The 21,781-nt window shown below is 46.7% G+C and overlaps 1 protein-coding gene across 1 annotated transcript in view; it reads right to left on the minus strand.

The window, feature by feature from the left end:
- RGS6 (regulator of G protein signaling 6) overlaps positions 1 to 21,781 on the minus strand; it is a 278,796-nt gene that overhangs the window by 14,126 nt on the left and 242,889 nt on the right. Inside the window, exon 16 of the mRNA XM_074149708.1 lies at positions 10,199 to 10,288. Within this exon, the coding sequence (XP_074005809.1) occupies positions 10,199 to 10,288 (90 nt within the window). The remainder of the gene's footprint in view (positions 1 to 10,198; positions 10,289 to 21,781) is intronic.

Consider the following 21,781-nt stretch of genomic DNA (forward strand, 5'->3'; position numbering starts at 1 on the left):
CAAACAAACTTCTAGCCCTGGTTGTTCTGGACGTTCCTCTTACAGCCATGGCTGGAAATCTGACTTCATACTTTTCTGTTTACAAAATTGGTTTAGAGCCTCCTCCTGAAGAAAGCCGAGCATTCAAGCCTCTGTTCTAGCCAAACCTTAAGCATATGCTTAACTTCAGCGCGCCTGTGCAGGGTCAGCTTGAATATGTGATCCTGTAATGAGCAATCACAAAAGTATAGTGGAGCTCTGGGAATGAGGGCTGCTGTATTGCTGCACTCCTACAGAGTCAGGAAATCGCAGTGCATTTTGGAGAACTAGAGCATGCAGAATTAACTTGGTCTTAATTCAGTCCCCTGAGTACACCAGAGTGTTACTGCTTTGGTAATGCCATCCTCTGAGGACATGATGACATGCCAACACAGTGACTACTTTCTCATCTGACAGTAGTGACAGACTGCCATAATGCAAAGTTTAAAAAATTCATATCCTTCCTGGTTCTGGTAGCCCCCATGCCAACAGAGGATGCCATTTTATATCTCTATTAAGAAAAATGAAAGAAAATGTTTACAGTATGCTAGCCAGAAAGACAAAAATGAACTAAAGTGCCAAATTTTCTTTACAGGTACTTTACAGGTACTTATATTATAATTCTACCATCCCAAACTCAGCTTGCCAAATTACCCTTCAAATCAAATGCAAGAGAAAAATCCATCCTTGGCTGTGTTACTATAAACCCAGCCAGTCTAGTAAAGTGAGAGTAACTCTTCTATGTATTTGGCAAATCTGGAAGCAGAATTTACCACTCGGTGTAAATATTTCTGCATAGTTTGTCTTAAAAAAATATCTTGCCTATTCCTCTTTCTGGCAGACTCTTAGAAAGCAGTAAATATGCAGATGGGCGTAGTGATATATTTTGTATCAACATATTTTAAATGTGTGCATATGCATTAGCTATATAAATACACTCCTCAGGAAGCCTGCCAGTGGATATACTACAAAGCTCTGAGTGTTACATTTGGGTTTGCTTGTGCAGTAGCATGGTAGCGTCAGAAAGAACCCCTCTAGGCTTATTTGCTCTATGACAGCTCGCACTTACCTGCGTAGTTTCCCCTTTTCTATCTGTATGTACAAATGTTTTAATATTTATATGCCATGTGTACGTATATAGCATATATATAAATATACATACACACACAAGTGCAAGCATATGTACCGTATATACACATAGTCTAATGCCTTCATAGTCTAATGCCAAAACCACATGACGCACCCAGTCAAAGTATACTTGATATGAACAACACAAGAATAATTCCCCGCTGACCCAGATGCTGCATCTTCAGCTCCAGCCCTGAGCTTGTTCTGTGCCACCCCACGCACACAGCCTGTCACACCCCGTGCTGCCCAGTGTCCCTGCTCCTCCACCCCACTTTGAAGCATCTGCCTCTAGTCCTGCCCCCACTCTTCCCTTCCTTTAGAAAATCTGTACACGCAGATTCCTGAAAGCAAGTGGGATGAGCGGGTCTTGCCCATGCTCTGGGGTCCTGCCCTTGGGGGCTGGAGAGAAGCAGCCCCAGATGGTGCCCAACCACCCTGTGCTGCACCATCCCTCTGCAGCCACACCAGTCTGACCAGAACCACCATCAGACTGGCTGGCGGTTGGAGACTGGCAAAGGACAAGACAGGAGAGGACATCTGTCCGCTGCCCTTGAGATCCCACCATCCCCTTATCTAAAAGGTTTAAGTGTGGTGTTTCTTGCAGTTACTATGCTCGTTTTCCGGTATCAATATCATGAACGAGTCAAAGGGTATTGCCCATCACTATTTACATGAGCTCTGACAGAGGGGGGCAATGGAGGAAGTAGCTGCAGTGCTGTGGGTGGATATGTATGTGTATATACATACGGTATCATTAACCATGCACGGAGGTCAATACGGATACTCTTGCAATGGCACTATGAGAACCATGCTCTTCTACTTCATTGCGCAAGGAAAAGCCACAACAAATACTGTAGTGGGAACACAGCAAAAAGACAACCTTGCATTTAATTCTAGACAAAAATCAATTTGCTTTTGCGGTGATGATAAGCTAGAATGAGCATTATGGAATTCTGCTTCCCTTCCCACCCTCCCTTCTTTAGAGCTACTATTTAGATGAGCTACGGTATTAAAAGAGAAGCTGCAAAGATGCTAGCTGCAAAAATAAAGGATGAAATAAAAAGTCAAGCATCCACATTCCCCGCAACTGAAAATGAAGTTCTGAGGAAAGGGAGGAGGGAAAAGAAAAGGAACTTACCACACTGCGAGTGAACTTTTCTAGAGAAGTTCTACGACCTTGCTCATTCTCTGGCTTAACAGGGAAAAAGTGGGGAGAAAAAAATACAGAAAAAACCCTTCAGCTTAAATGCAGTTTTTCAAAACAGCAGCAAAATATAAGGAAGCGGCAAGGGGAAAACGTTATAAAAAAATGTAAAAAGCAGAAATCAGTGTTTGCAATAGCAAACATAAGAAACCAAAGCCCCTTAAAGAATGAGACCACTACTTTTACTCTTGGAGAATGTCACCTTTTCTCCTGTGAGTTTTTTGAATGGTTCAAACAGCGTCTGTGCATTGCTGTATCTCACAGCTATTGGTATTGATTTCTTGTTCATTGAATTTTCCTTCTCTGGCTGTTTGAGCTGGGACCTCTGATTCTGGTTAACATCTGCCAAACAGCTGATAGGAGGCTCCCATCTACTTGCTTAGAGAGATGAAAAAAACCACAGTAACTTTTACAATATTAAAAAGCAATATGTGAGTGAATACAGGGCTGGAAGAACACCACTGAACTCATCGCCAGGGAACCTACACTCCTCTATTTATCCAGAGGGTAGAAGGACATTTCCAATAACGTTGGCTACATCAAACCATAAGACAAGAGTATGTAAGTCTGTGCAAGGCCACAGAAAGATACAAAAAGACCAGTGCCCCAAATCTGCCTGTATCTGGAGTACAGGACTAGTCATAGGCAAGAAGACATTCAACTTCACTGTGAGAAGACAAGCGTGTGCATCATGGCTTTATTAACGTATCCCCGAGAAGGTTGCTCACTGCAGCGCTTCATTCATTTGGCACAAGGGAGATCTAATTGTCACTAACAAGGAAGAACTAAATAATTTATTGGCATGTCTGCTGGAATATCTAAGAGAAAAAAATTGTTATGGAGAAATGAAGAAACTCAATAATATGAAGGAAAGCTCATTGCTGTGAGAACGCTGTGGGCACTGCTGATTTCCAGGAAAGAAACTTATTTTAATGTGGCAAGCCAGAGAAATGGAAGTGATAAAATGGAAGTAAAATTGCAGTGAAGAGGATAGGAGCTACACCTAAGGGAAAGCCACAGTAATGATGGTGCGTGGCAGCGCACTGGAAACAAGCATTGCATTGGAGGTGCTCATCAGAGGTGCCTACCTGCCATATCATCTGCCACAGATTCAGCTGCAGTAACAATGCCCAGGATAAGGCACCAGTGCAAAAAACAGATAGGGAAGATGTAAGGAAGTCAAAAGCATATCAGGTAAATTGCATGAGAACTTGTGTAGGTGAGTCTAGGCAAAGCCTTTTGATTTTTCTGCATGCCCATCACAGCTGCCATAAACAGCAGCTCTCTGATGGTTACTCTGAAGCACACGAGGCAGAGTTGGGGCTGATTCTCCCTGCCGCATCACCAAGACGAGATCAGAACATAAGACCCTTTTAAGACAAGTAATATTCTTTGTCTAGAAGAAAGAGTCAAGCTACCTCCCCACTTACAACCATTTGAGGAAGCCACACCACCAGCTCTGATGTCCCAAAAAAGGTATCAACAGTGAAAGCTAGAGGCACCTTGTTTTAGCCAACACTGAGGATGGAGCCAAGGCCTCAGAGTACGTACCAAGTGACAAACATGTCGCACCCAGTCCAATGGCTCCCCAAAGAAGTATTTAACGTGCGCTAACCCAAGGGTTTGTTGCCTTTCCCTGCACGTGAGCGAGGAAAGGGAAAAGAAACGTCAGCCTCCCTCTTCCGCTGAGGGTAGTAGTGCAAGTGCTCAGAGCATCACAGATCCCCTCCTAGAAGGAGCCTCAGAGGCGCCCCCGCACCCCGAGTCAGCAGAGGTGACAGTGAGAGGCTGCGGTCCTGCACCACGAGGAGCGGGGCTGAGAACAGCAGGGCATGGCCGTGAACTGGGCCTCCGCGCTGGCCCCCCGCAGCGGGGGCAAGACCCGCCGGCAGCCAGGGTAAAGGCACAGTTTCACCCAGGAGGAGAAACACCTCCACAAAGGACAGAGCGCTCCGTGGAGCAAGGCACGTGGAGTCTGCAGCATCACGTTGCCACGGGCTGGAAAATCAGCGTCCGGCCCAACCGCGTTTTGAAGTGGAGCTTTGGCGTGCACTGGGGGGCAAGGAGAGTGAGCTGCTGGAAACGGGCCACGCTGTGCCCCTGCACTCGCCGTCACAACTTAAGTGTCTCTGTTTGTGCTGCCCGAAAGGTGATGCAGCTTCCCACCCAGCAGGAAGGCAGGACAGTGGTCTCCAAAGACGATGAGCACCTTGTTGGGGTGCTGAGAGCTCGGCCACGCGCAAGGCTGTTTCCCTACCATGGCTGAAGACACAGGTGGGGAAGCGGGCACGGAGGGCAGAGCTGGCGTCCCACGGAAGCGCCTCGGGAGCACGGGCGGCAGCAACTCTGCGCATTTGGCATGGGGACGGCAGGCGGGGACCAGCTGGATGCACGGAGAGCTCATCCCCACAGCATCCAGCTCTGAGTCAAAGCATGACATTTTCCAGTGAAATAAGAAGCAGCTGAGGCAGGCTGGCTGCGGAGTGGTGAGATGGCTGGAGCAGTTCTGATGGCAGTGGGTGTGGGTGCTGGCTGTCGGGCTCCCCGGCTCTTCCTGCCGGCTTCCCGCAGAGCGTGTGGCCAGCAGCCGGCTGCAGGGGCAACTGCCCGCCCGCATCCCCTCCAGCGCAGCACGGAGGTGCGGAGGCTGCCTCGCACAGCAGAGGAAGGAAATTTAAAAATAACCAAGTAAGAAAAGAAATAAAAAGAGGCGGAGTCAGAGCTTTCTCAGTCCCGTGAACAGATCTGGGGTCCTGCGGAGGAAGTGTCTGGCAAGGAAGGCTGCGGACCCCAGAGCTGTGCCTGTGGCAGCACCACAGCAGCGTTTGCACCAACACACACGGCGAGTGCAAAGGCCACAGACAGAGAAACGCAGGCACGCGCCAGGTCAAGCAGTCCTCCTAGGTGCAAAAAAGGCCATCTTTTCCACTAAATACACCAACAGACTCTACCAGCTAATGGCAAAGGACATGTGCAGTCGGATAAAATATGAAATGAGCACCCCTGCTGCAGATGAAAACCTCTCAGCCCAGGTAGGTGCAGAAAAACAGATCTCACCACTTAGGAGCCATTCACTAATTAGTGATTATCTACTCCAAAATTTCCTTTTTTGTCATTAATTATTCACCTAGCCATCCCAGTTTTAAGTTCCTTTGTGTAGATTCTGCTGGCACAGAGCAGTGTAAGTAGAAAAAAACTTAATGAAAGCCATCTGACACTGATTATTAAAAGTAATTACGAGAAAATTGTTCAGCATCTTTACAACATTCAAGCCAAGTCCTGCCACTGAATCAAACTGGTTGCGTGTGCCCTGATGGGACTGAGATGGGGACAAAATCTGCAGTAGGAACCTTCCTGGACAATATAGAGCAGCTGGGACATGGATTCTGGATAAAAGCAGTGTTTCAAAAGGTGTGTGCTGAATATGGAGCCTGTCCCTCATGGCATGAAGCTCCTAGCCATTGCCCTGCTGACATTTTTTGCCAGGAATCTGAAAAGGGGTAAAGAAATACATCCAAAAGCTTAGTCTTCTGAACTGCAGGTCTGTAAAAATTCCTCCCTCCCTCTCCGCACCCCAGGCTTCATTTTGTTAGCTATGAAATCTTTTTTTGGTATGAGACTTTGGGGCTTGGGGTGGGGTTTTTTTTGAACTTTAACTTGGTGAAAATCATGTGTTCCAGAAGGAATGGCATCAGCGAAAATAAAGAATAACCACTTCCCTGACCCTGGCTCAGGAAAAGGCCAGGAGCAGGTCCCGGGCTCCTCAGGCAGTCCTGTACGCCTGTCCAAGGCAAGAAAGCAAAGGGCATACACACCACAACCAAATGGCTGGAACAGGATTTTCCATCTGTTTTGTGTCCATTTGCACAGGGCCACAGAGAACTCACCCTTCTCCAGCTGGAGAGGAAAACAATGCTCTCAACCAAGCAAACACCAACCTGCTCTTCCTTCACCTGGTACGACAGGGCTCACTCCTGTGGCTTCCCAGCCCATCTGCACAGCAGCCGTGGCTGCACAGCAGCCTTTCCAGGATGCTCCCCTGTCTGCAGGGATGCGTCGGCAGGGAGCAGGGCAGGGATGGACGGCAGGGAGCCATCCCGTGCCAGGCTGCCATGAGCACCCAAGCCCCGACAGCTCAGCTGCCACTTCAGCTGGCAGTCAAGTGCCTGCTAACTCAGAGATACCCACCACCGTCATCAATTCACCTTTATGGGGAGCAATGGAAAGTGCCTCGAGGTCTTTTCTCTTCCTTTCTCTCCCTTCTCCTCAAAAATAACTACCAGAGCACATCTGGCTGCTCCTTCACGGTTAACACAGCTCCTGTGCACCCCCATCCTTTCCATGGTGTACTAACTAATCCACACTGCTCTTTCCCCAGGGAATAAACCCCTGCTCTGCAGCCAAGTCACCTGGCCCAAACTCCTCCTTGCCTCGAGCGAGTAGGTTTGTCACGGCACTCGCTCTGACAGGAGACTCACTGCTGTCTAAGGACACCCAGTCACCATTTTGGTTACTTGTGGAGGAGGGCCGGGTGATTACCTGCTGTCAAGCAGCCTGCAGTAACGTGCATATCAACAGAACTAGGAGCAGGTCGACGCTTTACTCTGCACAGCATGAGTGGGGCGTGTTGTGTAGATACACAAATAACACGCGATGAGTTGGTCCGGGATCGCAGCACCATCCAGCCCTTCGCCGCTGAGCCCTCCGCTTTCAGCAGACCCGTGATTCCTCTCTGCTGCAGGGGGAAGGCTGGCCATGGAGGCCCAGAGCTCAAGCTGGGACGGGTGTACAGGCGTTCCTCCCAAGGACAGGGCTCTGTCCTCATCCCTCCTCTCCTCCAGCCTGGCAGGGGGGGAGGACTTCTGTGCGAGGCGGGGAGCTACACCCAGCTCTCCCCCTTGGCAGCACACTGCTTCCAATCACACCCTTGCTGGAGGCCAACCTCATGTTCCCTGCTGAGCACCATGAATCTGCAGGATTGAGGCCAATAATTCTGTGGTTATTTGTAATAACGACACTGGGAAGAACGAGGGGGAAAAAAAGTCCAAAAGGGATTAACAAAGTATGTATGTCTGGTCTGTGCTCAGCCTATGTCCACTGTCTTGCATCAGTTAGTGGTGTGAACAATATGTTCTTTTTATCCTCCCTGGTGCCCCTCATAATTCTGTCATTGTATCTCAGTCCCGACCCATAACTTCTCCTCCCTCCCTTTCCTCCACTACTGCACTCCCAGAGCAAGGAGGGGAAGCTCCCACATCTGTGGATATTGTATGGTGTGGAAAAAAAGAAACTCTTCAAACTCACAGTATCTTACGAATCTCAAAAATGTCAAGCATGTTTTGAGGCGCTAATCAAGCCTTGCCACCTCTCCACTGAGCAGGTCGCTATTATTCCCATTCGACAGAGAAAAGGATATGAGGCAGGCAAAGTTGAACCCTCTTTTCTCTAGGGTCACACAAGAAAGTAAGTGGGAGAACCAGGGGAAATGCATGGATTTTTTGGCTCCCAGTCCTATGTTTTAGCCACACAGCCAACCTTTTCTCTTCTGCTCACTCAGCTTGCCATAACCCAGTGCTGGAGGGCAAAAGATCCCAAATGCAATAAACTTACCCACAAAATATTCATGTGTGAATCTCAAGCCATAGAGAAGTTCATTTCCTTTGTGCAAGCAACTCTTTTAGCCCAAGTCTATCATGCTGTGCTTCTGACAGAACTTATTTTCAGTAATAAAAGTAAGGCTATGTCATATTGGCATGGTACACAGGCAACATTAGGATAATGTCTTTGGGGCAAGACATACTTATGCCCCAGAGAGACGTACTCATCAAGTCTTAAACTGCAGTGAATTTCTACTCACATCAGTGAACCCAGCACTTTGTACGCAGGCTGTAAACCAAATCCTCCATCCACGCAGGCTCTGATATGCCACTGGGTTTCTCTTTTCCTTCCTCTGCTTTCTAGCTATTTAGAGGAATTTTAACGGGATGCCTCCTCAAAGCTGCACTGAAGGTACTAAAGATCTTACCATGTAGCTCAGTGAACATAAACTCCATGTTCTTTCTGTCAGCATCTCTGTACCTGCACTGCTTCAGAAATGTTCACTTGCCCAACACAATGCAACGTGATTGCAAAGAGTTTTACAGATTCTGGAGTAACATCAACTCCCCCCCAAGCATTGCGTGAAGCTGGTGAACAACCCATCTACACACATCTACTCCTGCCCTTTTTTGCACCTCGCTATGTTTACTAGTGCACCCACAGCTCTTTCTGAAAGAAACTTGATTCTTATTTTCATGGTTGTGTTAACATGACACCAAACCCTGCTCCTCCGGCAGTTTTGGAGGGGGATGAGGATGTCACGCTGACACTTTCAGGGTTTGATCTGACAGCAAACAAGGATTGCAAAAAAAGCCCAACCCACCTCCAGTTTGAATGGGCTCAGCTGGGAGGAGAAAACTCTCCTGCTTTGAAGCACGTGAACCCTCATGTTTGAGAGAGACTTGGGGGTGGGAGACACACACTGTTAGCTGACAGGGGTAGGAAGATGACAAAGGTTCTTTATGCTTTATACCATCAGAATACTTTGCCTTGCACCTTCTTCTTTCCCCACAGCCTCTGAACTCTAAGTCAGCTCTAACCTTTTCAAATGTAAGCAGCACTGGTCCATGCTGTCTCAAACCAGACATTTTAAAACACAGCGCTGACTGCTGCCCTCCGTTACCTTCCCCTAATCCACCTGCCAGTAGTCCCAGGCACAGGAGACAGAGGGGTTTGTCTTCTTTTGTCACCATATGCATGCTTTTAGGGCACACAATGACAATCAGGACAAAAATACCACTGGGATTTCATTGTATTGTGCCGATGCAATGCAATTTGGCAGCACACAGAGAATGCAGCAGAAAAACAGCAGGGAAGATGGTGATGGGAAACCACACGCTCGGGCTGCAGGAGTCAGTTTATGTACGGTCCTGGAGGCCACATGTAAGTGCGACGTGTACACGTGTACATGCATGCACATGCACAGTGTCGGACATGCAAACTTATGGGAATAAGTCAGGAGGTGCAGGAAGCATTTGAACACAACCATAAATGCAGAGATTAGTATCTTACCTCCTGGCCCCCTCAGAAAGAAAGGACACTTGGACAGGAGCTGCCGTAACTCTATATAACCACTCCTTTGCTACCCTGAACTGGGGGGTGCTGGCAGAAACATGGTGCTGGCAGAGCACATGCAGACACCAAAAAGGCTAAAAAAGAGCTCAAACTCAGTTCTCCTGTGAGAAAATGTGGCTGAAATTCTTGATAACTGCATGGGTTGCAATTATTTCTCGTCTTCAAGGAAAAGGAAACATCTCTGGGGTGCCAAAAGCAAAGGGAAGGGAGAAAAGGAGCATGGGAATCGCTGCAGGAAGGTCTACAGGTAAGGCATCCAAAGGGAAGAGCACATGGTGAGGCTAGGGAGGTGAACACCACAACAAGTGAATTTTGCACCAGAAATGAATAGATTGATGGGGTTTACTTCTCATACCAGGCACCATCTTTGTCATGAGGAAGAGGCAATTTTAATTGCCAGCACTGAGTTTGGGAGACAGCTGTGCAAGACAGTAACTTCTCTGTATTATTTTTACCTTGGGTCACCATATTTTCCCCAAAACACACGTTGAGGCTGTGCATACGGATGCCGTACCCTGTGCCCCCAGTGAAGAAAACAAAAGTGCTCATTCCTTTCTTAAATAAAGGAAAAAAAAAAAAAAAGGAAACAATATTTTTGTTTTCACACTAGCAGCAAGCAGCAGGCGAGAATCAAGAGGTGCTAAGAGATGCAAGCATGTCCTTTCCAACAGATACCTTCTTCTTTGCCAGCAATAAGTCCTGGTAAGCATTCGAACGGAGGAAGCGCGCGTAGCTGTCACTCTTCATCAGCTTGTAAATGTGCTCCTGTGGGACGGGAGGAAATGAGAGACAGAGAATTGTTATCAAACCTCATTTAGACATCACAGGGATTTAAAACAGAGCGAATTAGAAGGAAGAGAGGCTGATCAAAGTTCTGATTAAGTCTGCTATTATTGATTATCTGTGTTGTGGTAGTGTACAGGAGGGCCATCCTGGGGCAGGACCCTGCTGTGCCTGGGGCTGTATGAACACAAAACAAAGAGATGGCCCTCACCCCAAAGGCTGGCACACATTATTCAGTAATCAGAGTTATTCTGCAAAGACTGCAACTCTCTGAAGTCCCCAGATTATAAGGAGTTGTCTAGCCAGGCTGAAACTACTGGGAAGAAGGAAGAAATAAACACCAGAAATTGTCCCATAGATTAGGTTTCATTTTACCACTCATGGATACTTGAACTATCACCCAGCACTCCCCTCCCGTTCATGGAGGGGAATGGATACTTGGACACATTTCATCTCCACTTAAGACACACACTTAAAGTAAGCCAGCCTGTTAACATCCTGAAAAAGCTTGTATCTCTGGTGACTGTGCAGGGAGGTTTTACAACTAGCTCAGACTGAATGGCTATATCATATCACACGTATAAAGCTATGTCAGGCGAGTCCCTCCCATAGGGTCTTTTTTCTCCTAGCAAGTCAAACTACTGTTACCAGTTTGCTCTGAGAGCACTTACTATGTGCATCTTCAAACTTACAAAGTGGTGTTTCATTGCAGCAGAACTTCATGCCTACACTTTTCCAATTTCCTTGCTTAGTTTTACTTTCCTGCTGAGAATACCTTAACACAGTCAGCTCTTCTTCTCCTAATTATCCCTGGATTTGTAATAGGTATTATCCCAAACACCAAGGAAATAAAATCAAAATACTTTTACCAAATAAAGACTGAGAACACATTAAAGGAACTCAAGAGAAAAACGGGCACCCTGGACATTTCTCTTAGACTTTGCCCAAGGAAGCACTTTTATAAACTTAATGAGCAATTTTATCCATACTGATTCATACAACGTGAAATATTCTCTCCTGCCCTAAAGCCATTGTACATGAAACTTTAGAAGAGCCAAACCAGACGGAAGCCACGTAGCTTATTTCACAGAGTTAACAAGCCAAGCAGAATTCCCTTATCTTCACCATCATGGGTAATTAGTGATGACCTGTCTATACATAGAACAACTGCTTAATTCAGCTTTCTTGCACTTATTCGGTGTAGTCCTAAGAGGGGCATAACTGCCACTGGTTTTCCTACGACACAGCATAAACGTATCCTTTGAGCTGCAACCTGGTGCGGAACAATTTTTACTGGTTAATTTCCATACTTGCTTTTAGACCTGACAAATCCTCATTTGTGTAGCACTATCCAGCTGAAGGATAGCACAAGATTTTGCAAGGAAATGCTCATATAAAGCCATTTAGCAACTGTCAAGCTTTCTTGCTGCAGAAAAACACAAGGGAGGGCACAGCTTCATACTTCTCACCTACAGCACTGCCATGAGATTTCACATCCAGCTGTGGGACATTTGTTTTATTTATTCAGGACAGAATGAGCCAAGTATGCACTGAGACAAGAAGAGGGAAAATAATGCATGTCATGGATACGGTCATCAAAAGGTTTCTATTTCTCTGGTATGAATAAGGATTTTAAAAATCCTCTCTCTCTCAAATACTTGGACTAGCAGAAGCTTGGGATTCAGTTGATTTAAACCCAACCATATTGCATCCAGTTCATCCGTACTGTTACCTGTTAAGGTCTCTCAAGGAGACTCCATGTCCTCCTAATGAGTTCTTCGTAATTACCTGGGAAAAAAAACCCACCTAACTGTATACCTAGAAGTCTTTTTCCTTCCTTCTCCAAGACCATGAGGAGACTGATGAGCAAGTGGGGCAGCCACCTTGTAGCCCATAAACAGTAAAGGGCCTGAGGGGTCTCCAGAGCCCCCCTCCTCTTCGTGGTCCTCCCTCGCAGCAGCCAGTACCTGCAGGCTGCTGGTGGGAGGGGGTGCCGAGGTGGCCAGGAAGGTGCTGTGGGGCTGGGGTAAGGCAGTGTGTGACAGGGGTATTTTGATTAACATTTTGATAGACACATGATTACATTTTTTTACTACCTTTTGACTCCAAATGATTTCTTTACCTACGGTCAGCTCTGAGAGGCAATAACAATATTTTTGGAAAATAACATTCAGTTTTCATTGCCACGCAGACCGATCAGGTGAGCTATTTGCAGGCAAAGGAGAAGACAGCAGAGCAGAACCTGGCTGGCCATACAACCTGCTGGCACGCCAGCAACAACTATCATCCTCGCTCATGTCAAGACGACTTCATGTATTTGACCTTAAAACAGTATAAACTCAATATCTGGCTGTGGGAAGGGGGAGAAATTACTTCGATCCTGAGATGAAATAAAATACAAGGCAACTTCTTAACTGAAGCCCTTCCCTGAAAAACTGGACGATTGCACACCCACAGCCCGACTGCCACCGCAGTTAGCTAATTGGTATGAAGCATTTTCTCTGCTTTTCACATCTTGGAATCACTGAACAGCAACACCGCTACCTTTCAGCTGTTCACCAAAGGTACAATCAAACAGGGAATAACTATTCCTAGACTTTGAATGCTAATGAAGAAAGAAAGCTGGGCATAGGGGAAAGGGGGGACATGCATAGCTTCAGAAGCAAACTTTACTGCTTAATTGCAAGAATTCAAAGGGCTTGCTTTGAAGAAGCTCTGGACTGGAGTCACAAATGACACAGTGATCTTTTTTTTTTTACAGCACTGCGTTTCTGAAGCACCTACTGGAAGCCTGAGCCAGTTGCTCAGGTCAGCAAAGACTGCCTTCCAATTTGCAACAGCACAGGACAGCTTACATTGCTGCAGCCAAAATCCCCGCTGAGACTGCACCATGAAGGTTCCTGCTGAAAGTGTGGCTGCAGCGTGTGTTCTGCCCAGTTACACAACAAACCCAGCTGCGGGGCAGGAAAAGCCAGTGGCTGGGACACTTGTTTTGATCTTTACCCTCCTCTGTTTTTGCCACCAAGCTATTTTCTGCTGTGTGTTCTGAAATCCGCAACTTGCTAGGGAGAATTTACAGCTAACGTTTTGCAGCTCCTCATTTCTTAAATACACTGAAAGCTACTGGAGGTCTAGCGACTGAATGTATTCTTCTGAGGAAGCCTAAGCAACAGGCCTGTCAACAGAGGTGACTGTATGGCTTTAGCTGCTCTGTGCAACTTGGATGAACAGGCTTGTCCCCTTCTATCACAGAGTTTTAACTCACTTTAGATAATTACAACCCACTGGTCTCTCATTTCTTATTTTACTGAGCAGCTGCTTTTGTTCCTCCTCTTTATCATGTGGTGGAGCAGGAGCGTAACCTCAACAAGGACCAAAATCTGCAACTGCAGCCAGCGTCTCTAGTGATGCACTTCATACACATGCATACTCCCTGACATACCTGACACTGCTGCCAAAAATTTGAGCCTTCCTATCCTTATGCTGAGAGAACTCTGTTTATTATAGAGTGACAAGCTCGTTATTACTGGCTCCGTGAATACACAAAGCCAAATCCACTACTTGGGTGATTTCTAACAAAGCAGCTGCAGCTCTAGACATTAGTCTCCTGCGCTGCGAGCAGTCTGGCGAGAATTATCACTGCGACGTTTCTTTGCAAGTGCCATGGGAAGTTCCTGTGCCACATCTGTACAACAGTGGGAGCAACATCTCATCTAGGCAGTGCAGCGTCTCCCAGTCACTGCTGGGTACCACTTCCCAGGGGGGACTCAGCCCCCCAGCTCCCTGCTCTAGACTTAAGACAGCAATCCTTTAGGGAGACACATTGCAAAAACAGAAATTCAAAACAATCCTCTAACAAAAATTGCCCAACTGGTCTATTAAACCATTAAATGAGGTAGCACCCTGCTTTTCAAAACAGACAGAAAGCAGGAAAAAAAAAGCCTTTCAAGATCTGTCTAGGAGTTGACAGGCATCACGCGTCCCACTGGCCTTCCCTGCAGCCCTGCCAGCTACCTCTGAGCACCAAGCCGCCATCTCAGGCCACTGCGGTGGCAGCTGCGAGTGGAGACAGGGACTGACTTGATGTGTGTGAGCAAGCCCTGGTGAGCTGGTTTTTTGAGCTAGCCGGAGACTTAGTCCCTCACCCAGCGTGCCGTTGATGAGTGCTGGCTGCAGTGATGCTCCCCTGTGAGGATGGATGCACACTTGGAAATGTCAGTCTAAGATGGAAGGTGACACACTAACCTGCTTTTGTAATTACGGTGGATTTCATCTCCAGGAAACAAATAATTCCCTTACAAGACTCCTAGAACCAGAGCAGATTTGCTGTCAAACATCCCCAGAACTGTTCCCCAGATCCTGAACCAAGGCAAAAAAGGCAATGGGGTCTGCGTGTATCTCTTCTTGAGAAAAAGGCAGACCCTGTTTCATTGTTTTGGGCACCTGAATCACATCTCCTCCCTGGTGGGAAGAACTACGCAGTGGGCCTGAGGGCTATACAGGTCCACTGAACATCTTCTCTGTATGTAGGCTTTTATCATGAGGGTTACACTTCAGACAGCGTAACCACTCCCCTTGCCATCATGATTGCATGATATAAAGGAGAACAAACAGTAAATTTTAAAGGGGGAAAAGTAACTTCTGTGAATTAGAAAATGAAGGAACCAGCCAGGTAAATCACAAAAAAAATCTTTTCTACAATTACATGAAACCAAGAGGAAATCCTGCCCCAGCTACAGCTGACAGCTTAAGTGCAGGGAACCCTGATAGGATTCAGCATCTCTCTGCTGTTTTCCTTCCACAAGCTCTATCTTTGGAAGGAGATGAAGGACAAGTTCTGTAAATTTTCTTGACAAGAGGGGAAAGGGGGAGGAAGGAAAAAACAACGTAAGTTTGCAATCCAGACGGGAACGTGGGAGGTGGCTGAGATAGCAGAAACTGTCTCAAAGCTGCACCTGCTTCAAATCAATGCGCTGCAATGTGATCTCAGGTCTCTCTCCCCCTTGGAAGCCACAGCACAGTGACCCTGAGGAGGGCATGGGTGGCAGCCAAGCAGGACCTTGGGAACACCCGAGAAATATGTGGGAAGAAAACCTGAATGATAAAAAAATAACACCACCACCTGACTTGCACAAAGCACCTGGCAGACCTCAGGAACTGTGCTCTGTTAAGAGCATTTCTTTTTAGCAGAAAATCTTGGTTCTTCCCTCTGAAATGTGTGTATGAGACAAGTGCAATGTTAGTGGTATTTCTAGTCCCACCTGTATCTTACCCACTGTGACATCTTGTGACACACTAGAGAATTTTTGGGGGTTGAGAAGGCCAACCACAATGTTCTCATGACCTTTGAACACCAGCTGGATTCCAGAAAGCCCTTCGATTTTAACTTGCTGATACAAAGTTTTCCCTTTCTGTGCCTAAACACAGCCATAAGCTTTAGATGATGAGGGGGAATAAGGGGAAATTGCAAATTCTTTGCTCGTTTCAAGCACAGGTTTCCCATTTAGCACACTTTTAGCCCATTACGGGTGGTGGTGGTGGTATTACACTAAGGGTAGATAGCTGTTGAGATTCACTTGAGCCCCAAGGGCCCGATTTGCCCTTCATAAACTGGCAGAAACCTCCTTGCTCTAGCTATCCCACTCGCTGCTTTTGGATTGTTTTGGAGCATCCCTTCACCCTGTCACCAAGACCTGTCATTAAACTAGTGAGAGATGATTTGGAGACCCCTTTGTATTGCAAGCATGTGAACATCAGCAACCACCCCTCTGGCCGACTGCAAGGGAGATTTGCAGAACGCCAGACAAATCCATTAGAAGAAAAGCCCACAAGCAACGTTAAGCAACAGATGAAATAACTAAATAAATAACAGCAAACTGCAATGAATGTTAATGCTTGTTCTACCTGTATGCTGAGCACTGGGGAGGAATGTACTGCAGATTCACCCATGAGAGAGCAGAGCCTCAGTGAACACCTTGTGGCCTCTGCTGGAAGGATGATAACAGATGCCAGCTGAGGACCTGCCCAGGGTTTGCTTTCCAAAGAGCCGTCTCCATAGCACAAAGAGGACGTGGGAAGGAGAAAGCAGGGAGATGCTTTTCTGAGCACACGGCGTGTGACTGCTGCACCTTCCACTGAGACTTGGCAGCAGCCTAATGCCTTTCTTTCGGCACCTCTGCTCTGCAGGGACACGTGTGGCAGAGGGGCTGAGGTTAACCCCCCTGCCAGCATGCAGGCGTGCTGGAGCCAGCCAAACCTGCTCTCCAGGGGCTGTTGGATCCTCTTCTCTCCATTGTGCTCTCCTGAGCTCACCCTCAGGAATCCTGCCTGACCGGCAGGACCCCCTACCACACCACCACCAGCATCTTCCAAAAAGCCAAAGAAAGGAAAGGAGACCTACTCCTCTTTAGCTGTTACTTCTGCCACTACTGAATGCAACAGTTTTTAAGAGCAATTACGATCAATTGCCATTCAGTCTGACAGTGCTGAAATGCACTTTAGAGAAAGCAGGAAAAAATGCAGCATCAGCTCTGGAAATTGAAGTAGTTGGTAGCAGGCACAGCTGAGATGAGGCAAGCAGTGAAGACACTGCAGAAGACAGACTTCGTGCTTGCCCTGACTGAACCTGATGGGAAAACACTGATGAGGGGGGAAGAGGCAGGGAAACACGGGGGTTTTATTCCAATTCCCCTTAACGTCTCCAAATCCCCGCTAAGAATGCCTCTGGATCTGCTCATTCTGGCCCCTGCATTTAGGATTTTACTCTTCTCAAAAACGCTGTACCGCCTGTTTTGAGCTGTCTGCATGCATCAACCAGGGAGGGCCCCTTCCCCAAGCCTGGCTGGTACCTGGCAGCACTGCCATCTAGCAGGGTGAAGGGTAAACGGCTGCTCTGGCTGCTGCGGGAGTGCTAAGGCTGTGCTTGATTCATAGCTTAGAAAAGAGATGTTTCAGGTTGGTAAATGGCACATGAGGGTCTTGGCCTGAGTGTGAATTGCTCTGGAAAATCTGAGCAATATCTTTTTGGCCGCTCTCAAGTTATTTAAGTGACACAATAATTTACACCCAGAGTTTTAGCTGGTGCATTTTCTTCACACTCAACCAAGTTGGTTTTGTTACTAAGGGGAAAAAAAAGAAAAGAATAATTATACCGTAATATAGACTAACCTCCCTGCTAAACTAAAAAGCATAAAACCTCTTTTCAGGCCACAAATGAAATTACACTGGGCTGAAGGCACAGGAACGTAAGAAAGAGCTTTAGCAGAAGGGATAACTGTAAGCAATGAGAGCTCATTTTGAGTAATACACAGAAATCCTTTGTTTAGCCCTGTAGATACATAGTTGGAAACGCAATGTAAATCTTTTGGGGGAAAGTGCATTGATAAAAGTAACACATAAATTTAGCTCTGGCTCCTCTGTAAATTGATGAGAACTGTTTTGCTTCATACCTTCAAAGATACAAATGAGAAGGCAGAGCTACCGGGGGGTCCGCAGCAGACGCAGTGCGGAGGACTCAGAGGCGAAAGGTTGCCGAGCGCTGCGCAGTTAAGGGGTCAGCCTGGTACTGCAGGAGGATTTAGTCCTAAATATAGCAAGGGCTATCCTGGGAGACAAAAGTGGGCTGCTGGGAGTCTAACGCCATATGAGCAGCTTTAGGTTTTGAGAACAATGATCACGGCTAAGAGGCTGATTCTCTCAATATGGGCCAAATCCTGGCTACTGGCAAAAAGCCCAAGTGGACAGGTTTTGCCTGGGAGGAGGGGACAACCTAGTGAAGCATTTGGAAGATTGGCATCTCTTTTCCAAAAATACAGTATCTAGGAGTTGCAACAACGTAGATGAGGTTTTGCACTCCTATGCTGTGGTACAGCCATGGGATGAAACTACTCTAGTTTTTGGCCAACGCCCTGACATTCGCAAGGCCGCCTGCAGCTTCCTCTTTCTGTTTTCTCTGGCGAAAATCCTGCCAAGAAGCAGATTTGTGCCATGGAGAGGAACACACAGAATCCCTCGCATAGCAGAAATTAAATTCTGTTGCACTGGGGCAGTCTGTGTCTCATAGGGGCAGGACGCAGCCCTACAGAAACAAGCAGCACACAGCTTTTGAGTCAAGGTGGCAATGCTGAGGGTAAGTATCACCAGCCCTGCTTGGATGCCTACCTAGAGACTATATGCTACACAACAGCCTTTCATGTCTCATCAACACTTTGGCTGTAAGAGATCTTCTGCTGTATCGCCTTTAAGTGATGGAGCTCCAGCTCTTGGAGTCCATGCTCCAAATGCACATCAAAATCTTGTATCTGGATTCCAATGAACCCCATCCAGAGAGCTCACGACATTCAGATCTGCTGTGGTCTGAGAAGGGGAGATGCGAAATACATTGTTGATAAATCTCCCCAGGGATTTATTTTTTTTCTTAATTAGAGGGATGAACACTTAAAGAGATAAAAAGCCCTTGGAAAAATTGGAGACTGCAGTGTTTCTGCAGCATGTGGGTTCAGCAGGTGTGGAACTGAGTCATCTGCAAGAACATTCACCCACCATCCACAAGAAGCGGGGTCCTGGGTAGAAAGGGATGCACTTACAGGCACTTTCACTCCCTGCTTGGGATAAACAGAACAGCATCAGCTGCTTCCTGACCTTCACACAAAGAGGAAATGCTCTTTCTCAGGATTTGACATCCAGTTGTTTCTTGCACTCAAGAAGTACAGTGCACACTACTGGCACAGGAGGCCTGGAATCTGAGTGCTGAATTCAGTTTTTAAGCAAGCTAGAAACTTTCCCATAAAATCCATTTAAAGGTATTTTTTGGAGCTAGGAAATGTCTGGCATATGAGGCACTGTTACTGCTTGTGCACGTGGTACTAGCCAGCTTGGCAGGATCAACACTCCGAATAACAGGCAGACTATTGTCCTGTGGGAATATGCTGACTGTTCTTGTCACCCCATTCTCATGATTTTTCCTTTGGAGAGATCTGCTGTCTTCTGCCACTGTATGTGCAAGGAGAGAGCTCACTCATGACTTTTTCCTAGCCCTTTTCCTGCCCATGTGTAACAGAGGGGCATTAGCTTGGGCACCTGTTGGATCCCTGATGCCTTCTGAGACAGAAAGGCAACAGCAAAACAAAGGCTGGATGTTAGATGTTTTTCATATAACATGACTACTAAACCACAAATTAAAATGAAAGGCAAAGGATAAAAGAAATTCTTTCTAATGTGCGATGTGTATGTACATGTAGAAAAAAAATATCTTGTGAAAGTATCAAGACTGAACACCAGCTCCTGTGTAGACCTCTGCTTCAAGCCCTTTATTTCCTGCTTTGTGCAGCATCAGGCACGCCACCATAAGCCTCCACCATCACTTTCCTGTTTTTGCTCCAGGCACCTAGAGTGCTCTTCTGGGTGTATTTGTGGCACTCTTGGGTTTAGAACCTGTTTGGTTGTTGGCTGTTTTATGAAATCTACAAGGGAAGGAATTTGCATTTTTGTTTTTGTGTGTAACAAATACACAGCAACAGTGAGGCTTCGGGTGAAGGCTGTTTCTACAGTAATTGTAACCTACAGAGAGGGAAGGCAATGCGACTGCAGTGTAAGGAAAGATTTTCTCCTCCAGTCCCATTGAATGAGAGCCAAAGGAGGAGAAGAGAATAAAGAATAAAGGCCAAGTCCTTGCGCAGTCCCTAACCTCCACAGGAAGGTCCAAGCTGTCAAAAACCTCCAGGAGGCTTGGGCACCACCCATGTGCATAAATATAGATGCAGTGCTTTCAATCCCCCATAGCCCAGGCACCAGGTCTCTGAGCAGCCCTGGCTCAGGTGGACTTGAGCCCCCTTCAAGGCAGAGTGCCTGGGTCTGCCCCATACCCCTTGCTGACTGCCCACACCACCAACCGGAGCTGTTTTGCTGCTACCTCGGTTCTCCATCCTTAGTCACCATGCTTTACAGACACACACGTAACTGGTGTGGCTGCGTAAAACTCTAAGAAAATAGGAATAATGTTTCTTCAAGTTCTTACATGAAAGGTGATACAGAAGCACAATGAATGATTATTTTCACCTTTTCCTTCCATGCTGTGATTTTGCTCAAGACCTACAAAAGGAGTTCTGTGTGCCCACTGAATAGGAACCAGGCATACACTCCTCTATATGGTTGCTTTCACATCCTGTGCATGCTTGAAAAAACAAAGTCAGTGGAAGAAAGGTCACCTCTCATTTTCCCTTCTTGGTAGAAAATGACATTCCACTTCCAACAGAATTTGGTTTTGAATTCAACAGGATCCTGCCAAGTTCTGTCAGCGGTCCCACCTTCCTGATGGGACCAGAATACAAACTGAGGACTGACCACTGATGAATCCTGCAAGGGCTCATATCTCTATACAGTCCAGAACAAACTGAATCAACATCTGGGGCAGCTGAGACTATCAACTGCGTCCAGATCTGGGACAGGTACATTTCTGGTTTGAGTAGCCTGGAATTTGGCATTATGGTCTAAATCTGCTCTGGAATTAGCCAAGGATCTGCACACCACAGTTAAAATCCTAACTGAGCTGGGATTAGAACTAAATTTCCCTGAATCATCTTCACAGAAACAGTATCCAATTAGTTCAGGTAAAGGAATGTCAGTCTAAAACTCTACTTTATTTATTAAAGAAGAAAAAGAGACATAGCAAACAGGAATGTAATTCCAAAGACAACTACGTGGCTTACCTATTTTAGTATACCTGGCTCTGAAGCCTACCAGTAAATGCCCCTACAAGCAAACATTACTATCAGGAGACACAACACATTCTTGTGATACTAGTTCCCAACACCAAAGGACTGAGACGGGGATTAAAGACTTGCTGAAGGCAGAAAGACATTTCAGGAGAGGCAAGGAGATGCTCGAAGGTGGGGAGAAAAAAATGTTTAAAAACTAATAATGTGTTGTACAGATAAGCCATAACTGTCACACTCACAACTCTGGGTTCCTATGTTAAAGATGAATTACTTTGGCTGTCACCAGCTTCATTAGCCAAAAGAGGCCATTTGGATGGACCTGAACCTATTTACTTCCCAGAGCCGGCTGTGCCTGCTTCATATTGCAGGGCCCCACACTGGTTGTTCAATGATGCTGATAACTCCTGTGGGAGCCTACATCCTGCTAAGTAGTTCACTGTTTAATTGAACTGACCTTTCCCGACGGTGCCCCTTGTATTAAAAGCTGTGTTACTCCCCAGTGAAAATGGTTTGATAATCATAATATTTTACTCAGTGGACAGTTGTTTAAGAGCAGAAAATAATCAGCTGAATTGGTAGGCTCGCCCCTGGAGGGGTCCAGCACTAAAATGACAAAAGGTGCTGCAGGTCAAGATAGCTGGCAGAGCTGATGGTCAGGACGGAGCTCAGAGTGGGAGCTGCGCTGCTCAGGGACAGGGGATACCAGCAAACGCGGGTGGCCAGGGGAGGCAGGAGCTGAGGCGAGCCGGCACAGCTCGAG

The sequence above is a fragment of the Numenius arquata genome, chromosome 6, assembly GCF_964106895.1.
Source record: "Numenius arquata chromosome 6, bNumArq3.hap1.1, whole genome shotgun sequence".
NCBI lineage: Eukaryota > Metazoa > Chordata > Aves > Charadriiformes > Scolopacidae > Numenius > Numenius arquata.